The sequence below is a fragment of the Cyclopterus lumpus genome, chromosome 19, assembly GCF_009769545.1.
Source record: "Cyclopterus lumpus isolate fCycLum1 chromosome 19, fCycLum1.pri, whole genome shotgun sequence".
Classification (NCBI taxonomy): domain Eukaryota; kingdom Metazoa; phylum Chordata; class Actinopteri; order Perciformes; family Cyclopteridae; genus Cyclopterus; species Cyclopterus lumpus.
Genome location: NC_046984.1, coordinates 1,862,433 through 1,888,438, shown reverse-complemented (window position 1 = coordinate 1,888,438; position 26,006 = coordinate 1,862,433). Strand labels below are relative to the sequence as shown.

The window sequence follows — 26,006 nt, the reverse complement described above, 5'->3', positions numbered from 1 at the left end:
ACTTCGAGCAGCAAAGTACCCACATACAGACATCTTTGTGCTTGCTAAAAGTGAATATCATTCAGCAACACTTGCATCATCTTGTTGCTCCTTTAGGGCCCTTTTAAATTCCTGGTGTCTTTCATCCATTATGAATCAATAAACGGAGCATTCTCTGCATAGACGGGGGAAAGGAGTGGAAACAGGAACAGATCCTGTCTGACATTCCTCCCTCTGCTGTGCCTGAGCTTGTATACAAGCAGATCGGTGCTGCTCCGAGATGACTATTCCAACCATGCTGATGGGACATGGCTAAACCGAAGGGGTGTGTTACTGAATCATCGCGGGGCTGGGCTTATAAACTGGAGGTGGGGTCTCCCTGATGTGTGTGTGTGTGTTATGTGTGTGTTTAGGGAGGAGATGGGGAGGAGTTTGAAGAGACGGGGAGAGTCCTATGGAAAATAAGGGGGGTGGAGAGGAAAAACCCTGCCAGCTGTAGCTTGACTGGAGGGTTTCTCCACTTGGTGTGGCATTCACATCCCAAAGCTCATGCGGTAACATCCAGCATCGCTTGACTTCCCCTGCACACTGGCCTGACTCCAGGGATTTCAAGTAGACAGGGCGGACAGACAGAGAGAGAGAGAGAGCATATATGCTGGAGAGAGCTAAGTTAATTTTGAAATAGGAGGGGAAAAGAAAAGAGGTCCAGAGAAGAGAAGAAAGGGAGAAGCAGGTGAGAAAGTAAAGTGTTGAAGACAAGTTGATTAGCTGACTGTACACAACAAATCCATTGATATGGCAACCATGGAAGCATTGGAATCCACAAGCACCCAGCTGGAGCCTCACACCCTCACTGAGATCTCAGACGATGAGGTCAACCTGCCGCCCTCGGACGACGAAGACGATGCCTTCACCGCAGCCAAGAAAGAGCTGTCCACCATGGGCACGGAGGGCGACGCCGCCGAAGACGAGGACGAGGCGGAAAAGCCGGACCAGCAGGTGAATGGGGTCATGGTGCTGACTTTGCTTGACAAGATCATCGGGGCGGTGGACCAGATCCAGCAGACCCAGAGCGGGCTGGAGGCCCGGCAGCAGGACATGGAGCGTTCGGTGAACAGCATTCAGGGCGAGCTCACCAAACTGTCCAAGAGCCACAGCACCACGTCCAACAGCGTCAACAAGATGATGGAGAAGGTGCGCAAGGTGAGCGTCAACGTCAAGACAGTGCGGGCCACCCTGGAGAAGCAAGGAGGCCAGATCAAGAAGCTGGAGAACAACGAGGCGGAGCTGCTCAAGAGACGCAACTTTAAAGTCATGATCTACCAGGTAGGAGAGAGCATGTGTGTATGAATACACTTATAAATGTGTAGTTATGACTGTTATGACTGTTCAAGGTGTGAGGCTGTGTATGTAAATGATACAGCACCTTATTGGTTTAGGGATGGGTGTGGCCCACCGGGGAACCAAACAAAAGTTTAGGCTCATACATGTGGGTGAAAGTCACTGCCTGGTCACTTTCCAAAAACACCTTGGGGAAAATGGTGGTGGTGGTTGTTTAACACATGGTTTAATACAAGCGAGCAGCAAGAAGTGTTTGTTTCTCAATTTGCTGAGGGGCCAGAGGATTTCAGGGAGTGGTTAAAGGTCACCTCAAAGCATAGCTGGCAAGAGCTTAATTGGCAGGTTGTACTAAATCTCCGCCCTGAATCCACATGGCACTTTTATTAAATAAAGTATTTCCAACGACAATGAATATTTATCCAATAGAAAGTTACTCTTTACTTCTCACTTTGGGAAACAAGAATATTGAATGCATTTAGTTTAGTTAACCGAAACCCCAACCCTAACCTGAAGTGTTTTTGTCCTTTCAACCTGACCTGACCTGACCTCCTGCTTGTGATCAGTATCCAGGGCATAAATTACATGCCTTCAAAAGGTAGATGTGCATGCGTTGACACACATCCACTCTAATGGAAACATCTCCAGATACATTACTCACACTTATTTATTGGAAAACGGCTTCCAGACATTTTCCAGTTTGGGACCTGCTCCATTTTCCGAGTTGAAAGTAGTAAGTAAATGCAAATAACATCAAGCATGATCCCTTTGTGGCTCTGTGATCGACGTACACACATTCTAAATTCTTGTTCAGTCTGCCTTTAACCTACAGGCACCATTCATTATGTTCTCAAACAACATCAGTGGCCGTGGGTCGGTGGCTGAAAACCCCTCAGATGTTGTTCTGCACCAGCCCTGCCCCACCCCAAATCTGGTTCAGTGCTCAGTATCCACTAGATACTTTCCTTAGCACACTATATATAGGACTAAAGAAATACAAGCCAATAATGCTGGCTGCCCAAATCCAACAGAATCCATTTGTAATGAAATTATACTCTTTCCCTTTTTTTCAAACAAAGATGGAACACCACAAGCACGCTCAATGGGCCGATGTTTTATTTGAAGAGACAACGTTTTTTATTTGAGAGGGAGCTGAGGGGAGCCCTGTTTCTTTTTTTAGCCTGTGAGGCTGCTGTGTGATGTGTAATAGCTTGCAGCTTTTCGCACAGTGGCACGAGAACATTCAGAGTTTCCACCCTTGACTCAGACATCAGGGCTTGGACCTCTCTCTCTCTCTCTCTCTCACTTTCCAGCAGCAAATGAGAGCTCCATCTTAAGCATGCCACGTGGTCTGACCGCCAACACTCATGAGTTAACGCTATTCTAACATGCTTGTACAGTATACAGTATGTTGGTTTCCCTGTCCTGGCATACCAGCACCTAATGATGTGCAGATGAGCAGGTCACAGCTCTCAGCAAGAACATCCTAATCTCCATCATCACCTGGGTAGGAATCAGATGACTGAACTGTTTCTCAATCTGATAATAAATCAACATTTTAATTGGTATCTAATAAAGTCTCAAAGCCGAGGAGTGCAAGTTTCCAGAATCTACTAGAAACACCACACGGTGGGATTTATGCTTGAGTTAGCCAACTGCTTGGGCCCTGTGGCAAGACAAACTCCCCCCGAAATGCCAATCTCTGGCTCCCACTCTAACACAAAGCACCAGTTCAGGTTATGGTTGCCAGCGATGACATAATGTCACATTCATCTTCATTAAAAAAAGCACAATGTGTTGTTCGGTTTTCAATTCTCGGTGCTCTGTGTTGTTCTTCGAGGGCAGACTCTTTGAAGATCAGCGATAGACGGAGAAAGACGCCCCCCCAACTGTAACACTGTTTATTTGGCTACTTGTACAGTGTGTCAACATAGAAATACTTGGCCTTTGAAAGGATTTATCAGGGCTCTTGACAATCACATCAGGGCCACTCACAACAAGAATGTGAACACTGTGGAAGTGCACATACATCAACAGTTGTAGTAGCAAGAGTAAGAACTCCAGGAAAAGACAAGGGGGGGAGGGGGGAGGGGGGGGGGGGGGGGCTATATGTTGAGCTAATGTTGGTTACGCTAGCTGTCAAACAGATGCAGTGGATTGAAAAGAAGCGCAGTAATAGTGGTTATAGTAAAGAGTAGATTCTAGCTTCAAAAAAGGTTTTATTGAACGAAAGAGACAGAGCGGGTCTTCATCTGGCAAGCGGCCAACACGGCAATGAGCACGGATAGAGAAGTTCAAGTAGAAGCACAAGTACTGTGCTGTGTGCTTACATGGAAACTATTCCCATTCTCATATGTGTTATTGCTATGGTGCAAAACCATTATATACAGTATACGTCAACACTGAAACAATTAAATATGTGATGTCATCAGGTATACAGTGTGGAGCTGCTCCATAGTCAATGCATTGGGAGAGATGTTGGAGATGAAACTGAGAGCACCAGTTCTAACTATAAGCTGCATTTTTTGTTTCACAGCTGACAACACTACAGTAGAATAATGCTCTTGATGTTCTTCTGGGGGCACCGACAGAACAAGGATTAGTCCAAGGTTACATGGTTTTAATTTAACTGGTAATATTAAAGAATGCACAAGAATGAAATTGAATATATTTTGACTCCTATGGCTAGGATCTATTCATTTACAGTGCTGACATTCCAATACGATGTCAGCATCAACTTTCCCTTGTAGGTAATACTCCTATTTACTGGGGCTTCATGAGCTAGTATGAGTCTATTTGCAGGTTTAGTCACACACACTGATTTCTAATCTTTTCCGGACATTTATCCAACATGCTTTTCTCCCTTTCCAGTTTGTGCCAGGTGGGGAAACTGTCTGTGCCCTGAGCAAAAGCTGCACTCTGGAGCTCTGAAAACACCCTGTTACTGAGCTGTGTTTACCGTTACATAGGGTCAGCTCACACAGGGAGGACGCAGCGCCAGCGCTTTGTAGTCCAGAACAGGGTGTTTAATCTCTGCTTTATTAGCGGCTGTTGAACCCCCGCCTCCCCTCCACCCCTCGAGCGTGTGGTCCCATCAAGGCTTGGACAGGATTTATGACTTTGTTCATCTTGTTGTTTTTAAAAAAAAAAAGCTAATGTCACCAACCTCAGACACGATAAATATATATATATATATATATATACTGTATATGTATATGCATTTAAAACACGCTTTATAAAAGCTTCCTGGTTGTCTGTAGGAAGACCGGGTGACTTGTCACGCATGCATTGATATGTTTCTCCCTGGTGACAATTCACTTTTTCCATGGTGGGAATGTTTGGCATCAGATGAGTCGGATTACATTACATTTCATTGTGGCACAACTCATCACGATCGGTCAAAGGCTATTGTCAATAACGCAAATCAAAACCACCTGTGGTTAATGCCAACATTGCAAACAATATCCCACAATGCCACTGGCATGCTGGACTAGCTCATGCTACTGTATGATGTGTGAAATCAGCGGATTTGTCAGCACAACTGTTGGAAGTGACTCCCTGTTAGCATGAGCAGCTGTCCTCCTCCTGGGAGTGTGCGTGTGTGTGTGAGTGTGTGTGTGTGTGTGTCTTTAGCTTATTTAAGCCTGATCATCCAGTAAGCCTCATAGTTGCCTCATTATGTGCATCTCCGCTGCCAGAGGACAGAGCTTACTACACTTACTGGGGATCCAACCTGGAATGTGACGACTCTACCACAGTGTGTGCATGTGAGAGAGCACGAGAGCGATGGAAATACTCGTTGATCAAAGCTGCACTACTACAGGAACAATGGATTAAAGCATCAAACAGAGTGCAACGCTGTGAATGTCTTTAAAGAGAGACATTGTACATCCTCTCTGTGATGGCTTTTTAAAGCTCTGTGTATGAATGTATGTGTGTTACAGTCTATGGTATAAACACTAACCCTGCTGCCCTATTAATGCCTAAATAAAGTTATTTTGATTGTTGCTGGAGCAGCTACAATGTTAGCATAGCGTAGCACAAATTCACCACAAAACAAACATTGTAAAAGTAGTTTGCTCATTCTCTTGGTGACAGACCTATAGCTTCAAGTAATGCTCTGTTAACAGGTAGTGGTCACGTCACATAGTTCTGTGAGAACAGACTGAATAAACCTTTTATTCAAGGTCCAGGTGTTTTTTTCCATCTCTTGGTCTTCATTGGCAGATGGAGTTTGCTTAGTTGTCATGGAGATAATTAAAATGTCTATGTGTGAAAAAAGTCAAAGCATGAATTCAGACCTTTTTACGGCATCATCTTGATATTTGTATTCGTTTATTGCATACACCTAATCTGTTTATTTGTCTTAGTGGGCTTTAAGCATACTTTAATGCCCCAGGTATGTGCAGGCTGTTTGCTTTGTTCCCCCTGACCCTCAATGTGTGCGTGCAGACCGTTGGCTGAGAGCAATACCCACTGTGTAGTGAGAATGTGTGACCGATTGACCCGAGGGCCTTCCTCCATCACTTTAAGAATGGAGGAATAATATATGTGGGCCAGCGAGAGCAAAAGATAAACTAGAGGAAGAGATGTACAGGGAGTGGATGGGTGTGCTGCGATGAAGAGCAGGGACCATATTTAGACAGCTGATTCATAGCACAGGCATCCCCGGCTCTCCACGCTAACGATCTCCTGCCTCCTGCCTCCTGCCTCCTCCCCCCCCGGTAACCGCCCTGTTCCTCCCTCTCTCTTGCTCCTCCACGCACCAGAATAATACAGTCCACATCGTGTCCTCCTAACCCCACCCCGCCCTACACACCCTGTCCTACTCCCTCACCACTCCTTCGTATTCCTCTCTCTCTCCTCGTACTGCATTCTTTGGAATCCAAGTTGTTTTACTCCGTCCTCTTGATTACACAGTTTATCTAACTGAGAGCTGAAATAAAATACATGTTTGTGATACATTTAAAATCTGAAATATGATGGGTCCAATCAGCAAAACCATAGCGAGGAAGTATCACTATGTTCTTTGAAGGAGTGTTTCAGTAATTTTGATAATTAGCGATGGCCTAAGGAAGTTTTGTTTCTCCAGGAGCTCTTATTGTTGATCTAGGTAAATAGCTCCCATTTGGGCGCTGCACTTGTATTTACTGCTACTCTTTAATAAGTATAAACCAGCAATTCTAGACACATTTCAGAGCAAAATCTACTTATTTCAATCACATTAAATCAGTAGATCCACTCAAAGAGGCCAAGTGTTGAGGGCATCAACATATGATGGTGCGTTACTTTACTGCTGACTGCAGTAAAGTAACGCACCCAGGGAACTAGTGTTGGTGTCCTGCATGAAACCAAAAGTCAAGTTACTTTAAGTCACTTAACGTACTTAACGATGACTACTTTTTTACTAGCTCTAACTCTATTTTCGCTCAGCAAAGTGCCTAAAATACAAATATAAATCTGTCTTTGTACCACAGCTTCATTCTTTATTTTACTTCTCCTGACATTCAAAAGGAATCGGAATCGTGGACATCAATGAACATCTTATAAACAATCTGTCCGAATATGCTCATCTTTCTTTCTCTTTTATGCCATACTTTCAATCGACACCACCCAAAACACATGTTGCCTCCACACTCACTACATTTCAATCAATAGCCCCGTGCCAAACTGCCTTCTAATGCCACGGTGATCATAGCTTCGTCCAAATGATTTACAAATGTGCTGTTCTGAACCCTCTGTTCTGTTGCCCTCAAAGGAACCAGATCTGCAACGCTGTAAGTTCACATTTCACCAAGCAGCCTGGGAGCAGTAAGAGTCCCAGTCAGGAATCGCATGTAAATTAATCAAGAGTGAACCCATTCTTCTCACACCGGTCGTTCCAGGTCCATATATGGACATGTGAGGCAAAAATGTTCCCAGCTCAGCTTACAGGCAAGCTTGTAACATTGTTTCAGCTGAGAGCAGTGCTTTTTGGTGGAGTGCTTTTGGCTTGGGGTCAGTACTGTAGGTAGGGGAGGTGTGAATGTCAGGCAAGATGTCCTGCCCATCTGACGAGAGCTTGTTGACAGAATGGGGAGGAAGGGAAAGAGCGAGGGAGGATAAAGGAGACAGAGAGGGATGTTGCAGAGGGCTTATGGAGACGGAGAAAGAGAAGGGGAGAGAGAGCCATCTAAAAATAGAAACTATCACATACTTGTTTGATTGTGAGAAGGAAAGGGCCTTTAGGAGAGTGTGTTCCTGTTTGGTTTTGAAGATCCGAGGCCGAGGCCTGGACAAGTGGTGCTGACATTCACCAGCCACAACATCTGCTTGTTTGTGAAACCATGACGTTCAGACATTTGTCATCCGGTTTTTGAGACTTGGGTGGGTTATGCTCGGCGAAGCTAACGTAGAGCCTCCAGCCTGCAGCTACAAGAGCTCCCCAGACTGCATGTCTCCAGGGTCTTTTACTTTTTCAAACTTATAGTCCTCAGCCTCAACTATGCTGACTCGAGTGACATCACTTGTGGACTTGTGTCACACCTGCCTCTGGAGATACTTTTTTCACATATGCTAGTACTCCCAAATGTCTGTAAACACACTTTAATGGCCTACAATCGGTGAGGTACAGTAGCTCTTCAAGTGCATGTGTCTCAAGCTGCAGTTCCTCTCACTGGATGTTGGCTCTAAGGAAACTGATAGGGCATGTTTGCTAGACAGGCAGGTTCACTAGCCTAACATGTTTAGCTGTAGTGGTCGCTGCTTCTGATTGTTATTTTGCGACGATTATGTTTTTTGTACTCCATCTCCCTGGATCCCAGCTGCTCTTCTGACAACGAAGAAACACTCTCCAGTTCTGATAGAGCTGATCACATTACAGCATCTACGCTAACCTCTACCGGAGCCGTCACCGTTGTTGCGTTAAATGAACAGTAGGCTCTCCTTGTTGTGTCACACACACACCTAAACCACGCCCCCTAGCTGCCCGCAGATCCTGATTGGTTGGACAGTAACTTTCCTGAGCACTTCGGAACGCTTGAAAAACGAGGCGAAGGCCGTGAGTGTGTTTATGTGTGTGAAGATGAGTGTATCTGTAAACATTTGAATAGCAATTAAATAAAGACCTCCAATTAGAATTGGAGAGGTGAAAATATGTTGTCCCCTGTGTGGTTTTTACTATATAGCTAATTTATCAATGTATTGATGGGGAAATCATTTATCATGAAAGACCACGAGTGATGCACCATGGACAAAAGGAACATTTCACATTTAGTACAGTACTGCATCTCTATAAGAGACATCCACAGAGGGGTCCACAGAATGTAGCAGGCCATTCTGGTTATGCATGGGAGCTTTGAACAGTTTGAATCTTTTGTTCTGCCATCTCTCAGGCTGATTCCCCTGCACAGTCTAGCCCACTACCAGACACTCCAAGGTTTAAAACACTTCTTCTGTACAAAACACCATCATCATTGTTCACTTGACAACTCTACTTTTTTATTACATTTCAAAGTAGGAGCTTTCCACATGAGTCAGACGACAATGACTCACAGTCCAAAGCTGTGGTATTAGAACACATTAGTTTGTTTCCTCATGTGATTCACTCCGTCATATGATTCCAGCTCTGAATCCTCACAGAGGAACAGAGGTACGTTTGTGAGAAGTCACCAAATACCTCTAGATTTATAATGATTTGAATGTTAGGATGACTTCCTCAAACTTTAGTGTCTACATTATTTCTAAAGTTTACAGCGTATCACGTGTCTGTGTGTCTGAGCTATGACTCTCAACAGGCTCATTTAATTAAATGTGCTTTTGTTTAAAAGACGTCACCTCAGAGAGGGCTAACATCTTTAATATATAGCAATCTACCCATTATTATTATTCATTATGTTATGATCTCAAAATCACGACTGACATGACAAATAATCTCACGGAAATACGTGGAATGACCACAACCTCTTAACATTGCATCACGCATTGTAACACTTATGCCACATTAAGATATGATGATATCCAAAATCTAAGATGATATGTAGTCTCATATCATGATATCAATATAATATTAATATATTGCAGAGTCCTATACCTTCAAGTAATGCTCTGTTAACAGGTAGTGGTCACGTCACATAGTTCTGTGAGAACAGACTGAATAAACCTTTTATTCAAGGTCCAGGTGTTTTTTTCCATCTCTTGGTCTTCATTGGCAGATGGAGTTTGCTTAGTTGTCATGGAGATAATTAAAATGTCTATGTGTGAAAAAAGTTTTTTAGGCAGGTCAAAGCTCTGAAAGGACATTTGAAAGTAAACCTTGAAGTCTTTTTATCTTTTAAATTGATTGACATCACAAGTGTAATTTGTGGGACAATTCAGACGGGATCAAAAATATATTCGTCTTTCACTGTTGCCTACTGAAAATAAGGTCCCATGGGGGACACCAGAGGGGGCGGGACTTCCCACAGCTATAACTTTACTGTCCAGGTGCACTCTCACCACTCTCAACGCCTTGTTGTTTTCAGAGCAGAAGCTCTCCCTGCATGCCTGCTCAGCATCAAACAGACAGTTAGAGACTTGCTGGTGGACTTATGGGGCATGTAGCAGCTAAATAGCCAGATAGCTCCCTCAGGAGTTGGTGGAGACCAAAATCAGAGCTAACAGAGAGATAATATTGTACTTAGCTTCATCATGTGGATACAAACACCCCTGCTGACAAGTTCCCCATATTAACTTTAAAAGTTGAAGGTTGTGTTCACAACGTTTGCCCCCAAGTGGCAAAAACATCTGCAAATGTATTTTGGTGAATGGAAGTGCAATACAAAATCCCTGTGACCCTTAGCCCTACATCCCTGTTCGCTCCAAGAGGAGAGAAGGACAGGAGCAAACAGCAGAGGAAGGAACCACTTCTTCTGCAGCTCCATAAATCTCTCCATAAATACAGACCTCCTCCATTGTTATTGGAAAGAGTAACAGGGTGTCCATGGGAACGACAACAGTCATCCCTCGCTGTCCAATTCCCTGCAAGTCAAGCATGGGGACCTGTGCATAGACCCAGAGAGGGCCAAAGAGGGCCAGAGAGGAGGGGGGCTGCTAAGCTTCAGCTGCTCGTCTTCATCAAATCTTTGTAGTAGAAACGTTAGGGTGTGCAAGTCAAGTTTCAGATTTCTATATAGTAAGCTCATCTTGCGTGAAGTTGTCTTTGGATATGGCGTTGGAACCGTACAATGTATCGGGATGATATCACTCAAGAAAAGGAATTGTTAATGATGGGGTTCTGTGTTTACCCTCTACTGAGAATTGTGTGTGTATGGCTGCATTTGCATGTGTGTGTGTGTGTGTGTGTGTGTGTGTGTGTGTGTGTGCTCCTACATGAAAGTACATGATCAGAATACCGCAAACCAAAGTATGTCGTAAAAGCATCTTCCAGTGATAGTCGACAATGGCAAGCTGTGTCTTGCAGTGAGAGCTGAAAGGAGTGAGAATGAGCTGCCTCACACACACGCGTCAGCAGCCTTGGAAACACTTCAAGAAATCCTTATTTGTGTGTGCATCCTTACAAAGCTCCTCTGTTGAAGTAGAAAAGAGGTTCATGCAAACTGTTGTGGCCCCTGAATACACAAAGAACTAGAGACCTTCTTGCGACGGGATCGCACCAGTTGCGACGCCACATCGGACCAGGGGTCCCTTTTCTACTTCCCACCCCACCTTACTGCTAGCGCCCTTGCTCAGTCCTAGAGGTCTTCACCGGTCCACCGGAACCCGAGGGGCCGAGATCCCCCGTGGGAATTGTTCAAGTTCGGATCCATGGTTTTTGTGGTCAATCGGCCCAAATCTGTTTAACATTATGTGTCCAGGAGGTGAAAGGTCAGAGAGCAGAGGTCAGACTTGGCAAGCTCAAACCACAGAAATTAGCAATGCTAACTCTAGCAATCGGGGCAACGAGCAATCGTAGTTCAAAAGGGCAAAGAGTCAATGTTATCTTCATTATGCTAGAGACAACTGCAACGCTAATACCGCTAATAATAGTGGACTTTCAAGTTGAAATGCTGAGACAGAAAACCTGGATGTATTTTACTTTCTAGCCAAGCATGATGGCTTATACAGGCCCAGGGGAGAAGGCTACTAACGTTACATTACCTAAGACACAAATACACAGAAAATATACGAATAGCAAATGCAATGAAATGGACACACGCTGTTGTGGCCGGTTAACAACATGTGATGCCTTTAAGCACTGTCGGAAATATTGTCGTCCCATGTTGGCCACAAAATGTAACCCATCTGGGCAGCAGAAGAGAGGATGGAAGTGATTGAAGTGATTTAAAGGAATACGTCACCATTTCAGGACATGCGCTTATTTGCTTTCCTTTTGAGAGGAAATGTTCAGATGCATATTAATCTCATCTCTGCATGTTACTGTACAGAGTCTGGACATGGTTAGCCTAGCTTAGCATGAAGCCTGGGTGCAAGGGGAAACATCTAGCCGGGCTCTGTCCGAAGTTAAAACAAATAAAACTACTGAATGATACATCTCATTTATTTAATTCACGCTTTATTATTATTATTTTTATTGAGCATTTCATGCCTTCAGTAGAGAGACGAAGAATCAGGGATGTTCCGATTCCTGGTTAAACCCCAGAAGCAACTTCTGGAAGAACAACAGTTAATGCACGTGTTCTAATTGGAGAGCATTAGAGGTGTATGGTAATGAAATATTGGTGAAAATCAACGAGCTGATTTTATTACTTTAAAAATGACTTTATTACCTAAAAATGTAATGCATACTTACATTTTAAATAAATTAAGTACAGTAACAAAGTCAAAGGGCTTTCATTTAAATACAATATGGTAACCATTAAGCTAACCCTATTGTGATCATTTGTGGTTATAATAATTTAAACCAATATAAGATGGATTGTCTGATAGAGCTTACAGGGAGACCTTGGAAGCAAAATGAACTGCCTCCTCTTTATTAGCCTGAGTGGAGCCACAGTAAATAAAAAGGTGGCTAAACTGGATAGCGTTGTTGTCATTAATAAGCTGTACGGTCGTGATCAAGGACCCCGGCTACGTGCATATTATTTCCCTCCCCATTGGGGATGAATGTATTGCTAAAGAAAAAGAAAATCCATAACTTTAAAGCAAAAGAGTGATGGGCGAAGGCAGAGCTCACCCTGCACAGGTCGCCAGACTATCACAGGTCCGACCAATAGGGACAGACTGAGAGCAGTATCCTCATGCAACCTCAGCTGCGTTTGGACTGTGGGAGGACGCTACAGAACCTGGTGAGAACCCACGCTGACACGGGCAGAACATGCAAACTCCACACAGAAGAGCCGTGTCCAGTTGGGGAATCGAACCCCTGTGGCGGTGGGGTTCTGCAGCTGACACACAGGAGCAATCTGCCCACCCAGCCTCGTTTTCTGCTATTGGTCACGGACTCTAAAAACATTGTCTGGCACAGGATATATTTTGGTTTCTCTGTGTTTGGTTGCCATGGAGCTGTGACGCTGATCTGTCTCATTCCTCAGTGATCTGAGAATCTGAGCCTACTCTCCTACCCACCAACTGCGAGAAGGGGAAGTGAAAAGGAGGCAAAAAGAAAAGAAAGGTTGCTGCTGTGCTCCAGTGCAACAACAGGCCTGGTGACTCATCCCTCTCTCTCTCTCTTTCTCTCTCTATCTCTCTCTCTCTCTCTTCAGGGACCTGTGGCATGCCATCACTTTATATAGCAATCTTTATCTCTCTCTCTCTCTCTCTCTCTCTCTCTCTCTGGTTAAAGGAGACAAGTGGAAAACAGAGGAAAAGTAGAGGGAGTTCTCTCCCCAGGGTTTTATGCTGTGTGTCTTTCCCATGGCACTCACATGGGAAATGTAGTGAGAAACACACTCACAGAGCAACGTATGCCTCCACATCTAGCCCCAAAGGAGCCAGTCTGACAGGTTGACCAGTAGGAGACTGATGCGGCACAAATGGATCACCATAAGCAGATGAATAGTATAATCACATTTGTCTTTCTTTTTCTTTATTTATCAAGCAGATTGCCATCTAATCTGACATGATACATGTTTATTACATAAATATATAATAAGTGAAAACAGACCGTGTTACCATTCACAGAAGTTTTGTGAATGTTTCAGAAGACAGCACAGCTGTTTTGAGGGGCGGCTTCGACCTCAGGTGGGAGTTTCTTTGCGGTCTCATTCGCGAGCAGCTGTGACTGTTTCTCGCCAAGTTCCGGTGCTGCAGAAATGATGTTCTTTTCCGGTCATGATTTCAGTGTGCAGCACCGGCCTCAGCAGGCAGGTTACACAGAATGTCAGCGAACTGAGATTAGTTTACGGATGACATCTCACTTAAAGCTACGCTACTTTGTTCACATGTGGCTGCAGCCTGAATTGGTCTCTACTGACTTGTGAAACATCATTCAAATTCAAGATTCACAATTCTAAACTCTAAACTCTAAATTCTAAATTCTAAATTCTAAATTTCTAAATTTCTAAATTATAAATGTCTAAATGTCTAAATGTCTAAATTCTAAATTTCTAAATTTCTAAATTCTAAATTCTAAAGTCTAAATTCTAAATTCTAAATTTCTAAATTCTAAATTCTAGATGTTTATTGTCATGATTGTACAATCCTGTGAAAGGCTTTTGCTTTGATGCTCCATAAAAGCAAGAAATATAGATTGTCAATATACAAAGACATAATAATACAATAAATATAATAACATCCAAGAGAATACAAAGCAAAAACATACTGCTAGTCATTACCCAAGTACTGTGCCAATTCAAAGTCCACATTTTATCTAACATTTTATCCGCCCATTTTTATGGATATCACAGGATCCCTTTGGGGGACTTGCAGTCAGGTAACACAAGGTTTGAGATATTCTCTCTGCAAGAAATGGTTGTCATGAGAACAGGCGTATGTAGGACTGACTGCAGAGTTGGCTGACTTAATGAATGTGTGCTATTTTAACACCATGTCAGTTGTTTTGTTGCAAAAGTAAAACACAAAGTGAATAAACATTCATTTCCACTAGTGGGTCCATTCCATGTGCTCTCAGTCAGGTGGACGGATGATAAAAATGTCTTTCCAGCAAGTAACTTTAACTAATTAAAACCACATCCCCCACAAACCCTTGTGCTCCATGCAGCTTGGATGTTACTTCACAGGCCTGCTCCTAAACTGGTCTGGTTCAGTTCGGCCAGGTGTCTAGTCCGTTCTTCTTCATCTTTAATCTTTTGTCATGTTTGCCTTGATTTGACAGAGGACAGTGTAGAAATAAGGAGAAAGAGGAAAAAGGGGTGTGACCTGCAACAAAAGAACAAGACCAGAAGTGTTCCCGGGATGTAGCGGTTATCTTGTGTTGTGTGTAGTCTGTTGTTTTTAAACGGCTTTACAGTGTGCTATTTATAGAAAATGTCTTTAATCTCAGATTTGGAAGTGTACCAGCACATTTAGAGGATTATTTTTTCTTTTTTTCTTTTAGTTTGCATGCTTGGTGGAGCTTGATCCCGGGCTCAAGGGCTGTGAGCTAAGTGAGTAGAGGGTCAAAGTTCATTAGTGACCTTGACAGTAGCAATTGAGAAACCAATCTCACCACGAGGTCCCTTCAGTGGAGCTCTCGCTCGATATCACGCCCCGCAATCTGCGTGATCCCGATGACGTGTGCAATTTCACGACTACTCGGAAAAACCCCATCGGCTGACGAACATCATGTGGACCGCTGCTAAAGTGGCCTTGTGGTGAGCTTGTTCTCTCTAGTCGGTTGGTATTTGTATTTAAAGCCCAAGAAAAATAAAAGCAGTGTCCTCATTTGCTTCTTCGACGGCCCCGGTTCCTCTTTGCATCAGCAGTTGTGTCATGAGGATTTCTTGTTTTCCTGGATTTACTGGAAAAAACCTCTGTGTGTGTGTGTGTAGGAGTGTGTACTGTACCTGTATGAGCGACACACACGCACACACACAAACACACACACACACACACACACACACATACTTACCCTTTCACAGCATTGGGAGGAGGAGGGGGTTCTTGAAAAAAAAGAGACAGAGAGGGGTGTGTTGCAGAGGGATTCCTCTCTCTGGCTCTACATCAGGCTGATGAGTGGTTGCAGTGTGGGCTGAAAGTGGAAAGCTTCCATGGCGAGCTGTGTGTCCCCAGACACACGCACACAATCACACACACAGAGGCACACACACACAGGCACAGGCACATACAAAGACCTTCGTTACACAAACTCACATCATAACTATTCGAGCATATCAACACACACACACACACATATTTACACATAGTTAACACACACACACACACACACACACACACACACACACACACCACAGTCTCTTTACTTTCATCTGGAAACATTATAGTTCCAGTCATGCTCACCACAGTTACCATGGAGACACAAGTACAACTCAATGTTTTTGTCTGCCAGGGAGGCCATATAATTGAAAGATGTTGGTCCCGGGATTCTTTTTTTATTTGCAGACTTGAATACCAGTGATAAAAAAGCTCAGAATTAGCTGAAAAACATATTTTCAGCCCGAGGCCGGAAGTGTATAAACACACTTGGCACACACTTTGCTGAGGTAACTGCTCTGGTATTGTTGTCGCTGCCATGGTTTCTCTGTACTGGTTGATAGTCCCAGTGACTCACCGCTGGCTCCACCCAGAAAATCCAAATATGCCCACATGAAACTTCTTTGAATATTAGACTTTCAGGAAGCACAGACAGGAAAACGGGGGAGAGTGATAAAGGTATAGGAAATTACAAAAAAAATTAAAAAAGATTAACATCAGGATACCAGGGTGGCAGTCCTGTTTATACAAAGGGAACATTATCAGAAGAAATGTGTGGCCCAGAATGGACAAACCAAACCAATCCCAAACTTCACCACTAGATGTGACTAAATCCTACACACTGGCCCTTTAAGACCCGACCAATGTGGGGACACATTTAAGTTCCTTCGGCATGTGAAGGCAACTGCAGGACACTTCTTTGGAATCAAGAATGAACTGATGTGAACTTCATGGATGTGAACTGCAACTTGACTGGTTGGTGGAGGCATACAACCACGACGTTGTAATTGTTGTCTTTTTTGTATTACTGATTTCTGTATGGCAATAATGAAACCAAAAGTAATTTGTGTTCTGTAATCGATCCGTGAACATCAAGTCTGCATTCCTTTTTGTCCGGCGTTACAATAACGCAAAGCGCAGATTAATTACAAGTCTGCAAAGCATAACTTCCTAAGAATAACACAACTGCAGACGTATTGGTCACTTTGATGGTCGACACAACTGAAGCAAGTTCCATATCATACAGAAGTGAAAGGAAACCAATTGAGTCACATTTGAACCACAAACAGTCAAAAAAGGCATCTTATGTCTTTTCCAAAGCACTTTTCCTTGACCGGGATGGAAAACTACACAAGGGAAAGGGTGTGAAAGAGAATTCATGAGGAAAAGAGAGAGAATCCAACGTTTGTAAGCAGCTTTATTAATAACACATATAATGTTGAGTTCAATGACACACTCACTGCTCAATTCAATGAAGGACTCATGTACAAAATTACCTCAAACCTCCCAGGAAGGATGTTTTCACTGTATCCACAATGTACAATGAAACAGGTGACGGCGGACGATACTGACAACCGGTTTCTCTTCTGTAAAGGAGATAAGAAAGACACATTGAAGCACCTTTACTTTGCATATAGGGAATTGACCTGCTCTTATCAAGACTGCCACTTCCAGGTCATCATACCCAGTTCCCTCGTCAGCAAAAAAAACCTGCTGGTCAGAGTGAAGAACTGAAGGGTGCTCAGTCAACGCCTGTTCTGCACCATGAAAGAGAAACACTGCGTTGTGCTGACAACACAGAGCATCAGCCAGCTGATCTCAGCAACTGACACACACACACACACACACACACACACACATCCGATTTGAGATGTGATTGGCTCCCTTACCTCTTCAGTTTAAAATGGCCATGCCTATATAGCTAGACATCCCTATATACATCACACATCATATGGGTATAGTCACAGGGTCCAGGATACAGCCATCCTGGTTTTGAAATGCATGCAGCAATCTGTTCCTCAGTGACTGAGAGGAAAGGAAGAAAGGGAAAAATAAAGAAAGAAGAGTGAATATCAACAATGTAATAATGTGGCTTGTGGGTGTGTATGTGTGTGTGTGTGTGTGTGTGTATTTAGTGGCGGGAGAGTGGAATACACATAAGCACATTGACAATACACACACACACACACACTGAAAACAGGCAGGTCACAGAAATCCAGTGCATTGTAAACGCACGCACGCACACGCACATACACACACACACACACACACACACACACACACACACGAATAAATCAACATGAAGGCAAGAGATAAAGAGCAAGGAGTACAGCCCCAAATTGTGACTACTCCCATCGCTCAAGGTCTCTCTGTATCTCTCTCTCTCTCACTCACACACAATATGCAGTTGACACCAGATCTGCAGATCTCGACACACACACACACACACAAACTTTGGTTCAATTTGTTTAGCAACTTCCCTCGTGACTGTCATTTTGTAAGTCAATTGCAAAACAGATATGGAAATGATCTCCTTGACACACACAACCACACTGTAACTCACAGAACCATCACATTCCTCATTCGTCTACTTTCCGTGGCTCTGAGTGAACCTTCCTGTCTTTTGTGCGGCAGCCTCATGGAGAACAATGCCCCATTAAATTAGGAGGGTCAGGAAGTCAACACACTAAGGTGAATGCCTGAACTTCCCCATATACTCTTTCCATGCACTTTGACACACACACACACACACACACACACACACACAGACACACACGTAGACAGCACATAATTCCCTGTTGAAGCCTTCTTATGGAAACACATTAGCCGGTGACCTCCCACACTCTGAACTGACGGACTGGGCTTTCCCGAGCTCACACTGTTCCGTCCACAAAATGGCTTTTGTGCGCGCCATGGACCACAACAATATTGTTCTACGAGCCCCCATCCCTCCCTCAGTAGTGCTAGTACAGGCCTGACAGTAACAACCTGTTCTCACCCCGACATACTGGGTCAGTTCCCCTCAGTGTCTGATAACGATGCTCCTCCGATGTAAAGCCCATCTGCATCATCACGAGACGCTCTTGTCATTTTACTCATGCTGGTTGTTAGTCCCGTGACTGGATGTTAAGGGAGTTAGCTATGACATTTACTTATCACCTTACTGATACACACTTTTTATTTCGGACAACTATGCATATTAAAGGAACAGTGTGTAACATTTAGGGGGGATTGAATTGCAGCATTGGAAAATTATTCATAGCTATGTTTGAGATATACCACTGAGATATTAATGACTTTATATAGTGACTTTCTTGTCGTAAAGAAATAATATAAGTTATAATCCTGTTCTGAATTTATTTGCTTAGGTTTTTTGGAACAACTCTTTAGTTATGGAGAAAAGCAGAGCATTAAGGCTTTCGTAGTTCTCCAGCACGCTTCGAAGGGGAGGGGTGAGCAGAGGGCTATTTAGTTGGTTGCAATCTGCTACCTCACCACTAGATGCCACTAAATCTTACATACTGGGCTTTAAAGTAAAATATATCATACTCGCTGATGCTTATTAAATTAGCAATGTTTCGGTTTCCATTTCAGACGTTCACATCGTTGAACCATTCCTTTAATGTCTGACGGGAAACTCTATTCTCCTTTGGAGCCGTGACATGAAAACGCTACACGCAAACATTCCACCCTAATATTCTGCTTCAACAACAGCAATTGTGACAAACTGTGAGGCCATGTCAGAGACTTGGACCACACGTTGCTGAAGCGCTTGACAACACCCACGGTATTGTCCTTGAGAGCGTAGCATGGAATGAGCTTCGGCTCAGGTATTTTCCAGCAGCCCCGCCTGTCCACGCAGCTGTTCAGGAAAGCCAAGATTCCTCATCCAAGGTCAAGTTTACCCAAGATACTGCAGCACAATACCTTCATAAAACCACCATCACACTGCAACAGAACACAATGGACAGGACCCCCCCACCCCCCCAGCTCATATACCTCATTGATGCTATCATCTTCCTGCTGAGCAGATGGTTTTCCAAGACTCAGAAGCATCATCCCACTTGTGCTATTACTCCATCTGCAGAGAAGTATCTTCCCCCCCCCCCCCCCCCCCCCCCCGCCCCCCCGTTGTCCTTTGTTCTGCCTCTGCTGTGTTCCTGTTTTGAACACAGAGGCGGTGTAGAGGGAAAGGAAAACATAATACGTATAACAAGTATGGGCCATGATGGAGACATTCAGGAGCCCAACTGCACAAGGATTTGCTGTGATGGAAAGAGGAAGACCCCCCCCCCCCCCCCCACACACACACACACACATCCCCCTTCCCCCTCCTTCCATTCGTAAATTAACAAGCATTGTATTTACGAGGTGAATGAGGCACACGATAGAAAGGGGGGAAAAAAGACTCCCTCATCAACAGGACAAGGAAAATCGAATGTTAATGGGAGATGGAGAGGTCAGGAAGCAGGGAGCAGGGAGCAGGTTGCAGGGAGCAGGGAGCAGGTTGCAGGGAGCTGGGAGCTGGGAGCTGGGAGCAGGGAGCAGGTTGCAGGGAGCAGGGAGCAGGTTGCAGGGAGCTGGGAGCTGGGAGCTGGGAGCAGGGAGCAGGGAGCAGGAAACAGGTTGCAGTGAGCTGGGAGCTGGGAGCTGGCAGCAGGGAGCAGGGAGCAGGGAGCAGGGAGCAGGGAGCAGGGAGCAGGGGTTTGGTGAGGGGAGAAGGAGGAGACGAGCACAAAGTGGTGCTGTGCAGGAATGTTTCATCAGGGTGGGACAGAGTCAGGTGGTCATGCTTGTGTGTTGAGGATGGTGTTCTGTATGGGAGGACCTTTATGTAACAAGACGAAACACCAACCAATGCCAAACCAGTGGAACCTGAAGGTTGCAGGGTTCATTACACCCATAACTCTGTTCCAAGAGCCTTGCATGTAGCAGGGAGACTTTGTCCTGAGGGGGTGGAACGGGTCATTGTGGTCAAGAATTCATATGCAACGATAAAATAAAATGATGCGGTGACTGGCCAGCATTGCAATTTTGTTTCAGGTCATTCTTTTAACCTAACATCATGTTGGACAATTTCTTGTTGTTATTCGCCCCCCCCAACGTAATTTTTATTTATTTTGAGTTATTTTAACAATTTTCATGAACAATTTCATTCACATCTCATCAAAGGTTGTTATTTATACTTTGAAAAAAAAAATGCAATATTTACTCTGCTAAAATAGATTGTGAACACAAAGTTCAGGACGTGCACTTAACTTGACAGTTCGACTTGTTGGTCTCGACTTGACTTGTGTTGATCTCGACCTGACTCGTGTTGGTCTCGACTTGACTCGTGTTGGTCTCGACTTGACTCGTGTTGGTCTCGACTTGACTCTTGTTGATCTCGACTTGACTCTTGTTGATCTCGACTTGACTCTTGTTGATCTTGACTTGACTCTTGTTGATCTTGACTTGACTCTTGTTGGTCTCGACTTGACTCTTGTTAGTCTCGACTTGACTTGTGTTGATCTCGACTTGACTTGTGTTGATCTCGACTTGACTCGTGTTGGTCTCGACTTGACTCTTGTTAGTCTCGACTTGACTTGTGTTGATCTCGACTTGACTTGTGTTGATCTCGACCTGACTCGTGTTGGTCTCGACTTGACTCGTGTTGGTCTCGACTTGACTCGTGTTGGTCTCGACTTGACTCGTGTTGGTCTCGACTTGACTCTTGTTGATCTCGACTTGACTCTTGTTGATCTCGACTTGACTCTTGTTGATCTTGACTTGACTCTTGTTGATCTCGACTTGACTCGTGTTGGTCTCGACTTGACTCGTGTTGGTCTCGACTTGACTCGTGTTGGTCTCGACTTGACTCTTGTTAGTCTCGACTTGACTCGTGTTGATCTCGACTTGACTTGTGTTGATCTCGACTTGACTCGTGTTGGTCTCGACTTGACTCTTGTTAGTCTCGACTTGACTTGTGTTGATCTCGACTTGACTTGTGTTGATCTCGACTTGACTCGTGTTGGTCTCGACTTGACTCTTGTTGGTCTCGACTTGACTCGTGTTGATCTCGACTTGACTCTTGTTGATCTCGACTTGACTCGTGTTGATCTCGACTTGACTCTTGTTAGTCTCGACTTGACTCGTGTTGGTCTCGACTTGACTTGTGTTGGTCTCGACTTGACTCGTGTTCGTCTCGACTTGGCTCGTGTTGGTCTCGACTTGACTCGTGTTGGTCTCGACTTGACTTGTGTTGTTCTCGACTTGACTCTTGTTGGTGTTGGTCTCGACTTGACTCGTGACTTACTTCTCTTGATTGGAAAGTGACACAGGACTTAGAACAATTGAGCCTTTCATCTGACTATCCATAGCTGTATTACACAATGTACTTAAAGCCACAGGGCAGGCGTATGCAAACACACTCAACATTCCTCCAATATTTGGGTTACTCGGTTAGTTTCCTCAAATACAGGAGAAATAAACTAGATATTCCACTGTCGCTGTTGTCCCGTCTCCCCCCTGCTGTAGTAGGCCGTGTCTCTGTTATCAGGTAATAAAACAGGCTTTGTCGGTGAATACCAGATTTGGGAGAATTGAAGCTTACCTTCAGAGTGAAACACGACTGGACCATAAAACTTAAATTATCACTGATCCATACGGGAACATCCAGGAGCTCTCTCCTCCCCTCTGCATCCAGCCACTGTGTGTGTGTGTGTGTGTGTGTGTGTGTGTGTGTGTGTGTGTGTGTGTGTGCAGACCCAGACCACCATGCACATTTTACCAATGTGTGTGCAGACTTGCACTTAAGGTGCTTTTGTTGCGCAACTCTTCTACACATTGCTCCCAGAAAGTCCCCCTAACATATTTCCATTTCCATGTTTCCATTCCTTTGTTGCATTTTTCTTTGTCACGTCTCCCTCTGGTTTGACATACAGTACATGAGTGAACCCTGGAGTCTTGTTACAGATTCCACTTGGTCTTGGCCACACATGCCTTTATCGTGTAGACTGGTGCGTCATTCTCGCCACAGTTATCCTGTGTGTACCTGTGGATATAGAAAGAGAATGGAAAGAAATGCATGAATAGTCATACATGCATGTATACATTCAAATTTCATCAACTTAACACACAACATGAGAATTAAAGGAACAGTGCGTAACATTTTGGGGGAGTAATTGGCAGAAACATAATCACCTGAAACTAACAGTGCATTAACATTCATTGTGTTTTCTTCTCCACAGGATGAAGTGAAGGTTCCCTCAAAACTCAACATCTCTAAATCCATGAAGGTTTCGGAGTCTGTGTCGGGAAGCAGAGGGGGCAGCCTGCTCGAGCTCAAGGAAACTGTGGAAGAGGAGGAGGGAGGAGAAGGAGAGAAGGCAGACAGGCCCCACATAGACCTCTCATCGGATGAGGAGGGGGTGGAGATCGAGGAAACCATTGAGGAGTCCCGAGCAGAGCGCATCAAGCGCAGCAGTCTGCAGCGTGTGCAAACCCTGAAGACAGTCTTTTCAAAGGAGAAGATAGACAAGACCAGAGCAAAGACCAAAGAGAAACTGGAAAAGACCAAACAAAAGACCAAGGACAACCTGGAGAAGACAAAGCAGAAGACAAAGGACAACCTGGAGAAAACCAGGCAGAAAACCAAGGATAACTTGGAGAAGACAAGACAGAAGACCAAGGATAACCTTGAGAAGACGCGTCACAACATTGAGATGAAGATGGGCAAGCTTGGAACACAAATGAGTGTCAATCCTGAGCGCAAGCAGAAGATGCAGACGTCCCGTGACAAGGTGAAGAAGGCCTTCACGCCAGACCATGTCGTTTATGCCCGGTCCCAGACTGCAGTGTACAAGGTGCCCCCCTTCACCTTCCACGTCAAGAAGATCCGCGAGGGCATGACCGAGGTGGTCCAAGGCACCGAGATGGTGGAGGTGTCCCAAGACCTGGATCCTTTCGGGGGAGTGGATGGGGAGACCGAGGAGGGCGCGGTGGAAGTTGAGATGGAGATGATGAATGGAGGCGGGGATGAGGACGAGGCTGATGAGGAGGAAGAGGAGGACAACGAAGATGCTCTGCAGGAGAATGAAGACAAAGATAGAGACAGCGACTAGATAAAGAGTCAGGAATTTGCCAAGATCCCAACATAAATCCTGAAGTTCTTTTGTAAAAGGAAAAAAAGGAATTCATTGGGGGAAATGGGAAGATTGCTTGAGAATAATTACAGTTGATAACTTGGGTCTAACTCTTTTTATATATATATATAATTTCGGTCATTATTCCTATTAGTTACTATAACTTTGTACTAACAAGTTATTGCTGAGATCTGGGAAAACAGCATCATTGAGTGTGACGGTCAGACAAGTGGTTAACAAGCCAACACGCTGTCCACATTATCTACACCACTTTCTTTGAAGGTAAAATGTAAAGGGCGCACCCAGAACCTGTCAGTAACAATCCTTCTGCATACAGGCACAGTATTGTAGGTCACATAAGTTTGGCAAACCTATGGGTTCGTTCCCATCCTGTCTGATCGTCAATAGCACCGCGTGCTATAGGTAAAGCTGCCGCATGTTTACCCAGAACGGACGAACACAACACTGGCTCTAGCAATGGTAGTAGCAGCCATTTCTACGGCTTAGACAGTCTAGTTTCAATGAAAGATCATCTTTCCAGCGGTGAAATACTTTAAGTATTTTTACGTTACCGCCACAGCTCTCCGACACGTTTGATAAAGGAGGAGTTAGTGGTCAGGATGCAATCTGCAACCTGACCACTAGATGCCACTAAATCCCACAAACTGCTCTTTTAAGTGCCCAAAACATGACCAGAGGGCAAAGCCAGGGTGAGGTAGTGTTCCAGCTTATGCAAACGGTACAGCATGCCAACAGAACCTGACCATCGGTTACGATATTCCCAGATCTCAGCAGTTACTTTGGTCAAGACAATGTCATTATTACCAATAACAATGATGACCAAAACTATATATATATATATATATATATATATATATATATATATTCTTTTTTAAAAGATCTAAGTGCAAATATGATTTAGCAACTATTTGACTACAGGTTGTGTTCCTAAAATAAATCAGAAAGGTCTTCATGAAAATCTTCCCATATTTGCGAAAGCACTTTTAGGGTTGTTTAGAACACATTTGTGCTTGGATGGTGAAGATGATGATGAAATGTAAAAAAGAAGAAGAAAAAAAGAAGCAAATGGGAAGAGGAAACCCAACGTTGCTAATGGCGGGGTCAAAGGAGGTGGAGCAATTGCAGAACTGTCAAGATCAAGAAATTATTAGGAAGGGACAACATCATTCCCATTGTAAGCCAATTGTCAGTATTTTATTTTTTATATACAAAACCCTAATCACTCACAACTAGTGGGATGAACACATGGGAATGAATCATCTCCTTTCTAATGAATGCCAGTAGCATTTGTTGAACAAAAGAAAAGATCTCATGGACTGTTGAGAAGATTCCCAAGGGCCAAATTATTCATAAACACATCCGTGCTTAAAATGCTGACATTTTTTTGTATTGGAAACCACATACGCATACATATTCCTTCCACCCTGTTTGTTGTTTAGCTGTTTAAATACTGAAGTGTTATATAACTCTGCTTAACTGATTATTTAGAGATTCTGTTGTCATTTCTATCTTTATGATGAGCTAACAGTTACATATTTGTGTTTGACTTGTATGTGAACACATTTTACACTTGGCTGAATGTAGCTTAGTAGTTGTAGTTTTAGCACACCTTGTTGCATGCAATGCTGTTACGCAACATTTTACTGCCAAAGAATAACCAGTGCCCATGAAAATGAAGGTCTGCAGAACACAAGGCAGATAGGTCTAGTGCGTTTCACTCACCGAAGGTATTCACTTTAATTATTCTCTTGTTACGACGTGCTACTTATCATTCTAAGATGTGTTTCATAAATAAACTGAGATAAGGACAAATACTTTCGGCTAGTGTTGGAGCTAGTTTGGATTCTTATCAACACAGTGTACTCTCGGTCTGGCTCTTCACAGGACTAGTTTTCAAAATCCTGCGGCCCGACACTGACCCCTAGTGTCCTGTCCTTCCACTATAATTCCCTTTGCTCCAGATTCAAGGTGCATTTCTCCAGAGTTCTCTTAACAAATGACCATTTCACAGAGATATTGCCACACAGGGTCCCTCTGTTGTCCACACTTACTTCTTTGCAATAAGGCTTTTATAAATGTGTTCTATATATTCTCCACTAATGGTGGTTTTCCATGAATGCCTATCAAGAAATAATTAGAGAATTAATGAATTAACTAACACATTACACATATATTCCAGATACATTTCCACCCACCTATGCACTAATCCTGGTCAGGGTAGCGGGGACACACACAAAATGCATCTGTGAATCCAAAGTAAGAGAAAGTATAGAGTTTTAAATAATTGTTGCCAAAGTTTACCACATTGCCACAGTATTTGTGCGATCAAAGTTTAGTTCCTAGCTCAGAAACATCACAGTGTATTTGCTTTTTTTGTATATAATGTGAATCACTGCCAATGCAGATCATAATGCATTTTGATTATATTTACCAGAGAGAACCTTTTGCCTTATGCTGCTTTTATCTTCTGCATTT

At 43.8% G+C, this 26,006-nt stretch overlaps 1 protein-coding gene across 1 annotated transcript; it reads left to right on the top strand.

Annotated features, from left to right (window-relative positions):
- Positions 1–462: 462 nt before the first annotated feature.
- Positions 463–24,345, top strand: cavin1b (caveolae associated protein 1b). The gene is made up of 2 exons (XM_034559485.1): positions 463–1,305; positions 22,617–24,345. Exons 1-2 carry the CDS (start codon positions 775–777, stop codon positions 23,487–23,489), a joined length of 1,404 nt encoding a protein of 467 aa, XP_034415376.1. The 5' UTR covers positions 463–774; the 3' UTR covers positions 23,490–24,345.
- The last annotated feature ends 1,661 nt before the right edge of the window (positions 24,346–26,006 follow it).

What these genes read in the sequence shown, in the direction of transcription:
- cavin1b (XM_034559485.1), top strand. Translation starts at nt 775, where the DNA reads ATGGCAACCATGGAAGCATTGGAATCCACAAGCACCCAGCTGGAGCCT. An exon ending in TTAAAGTCATGATCTACCAG is followed by an intron (nt 1,306 to 22,616) that starts GTAGGAGAGAGC and finishes TCTTCTCCACAG; the next exon opens with GATGAAGTGAAGGTTCCCTC.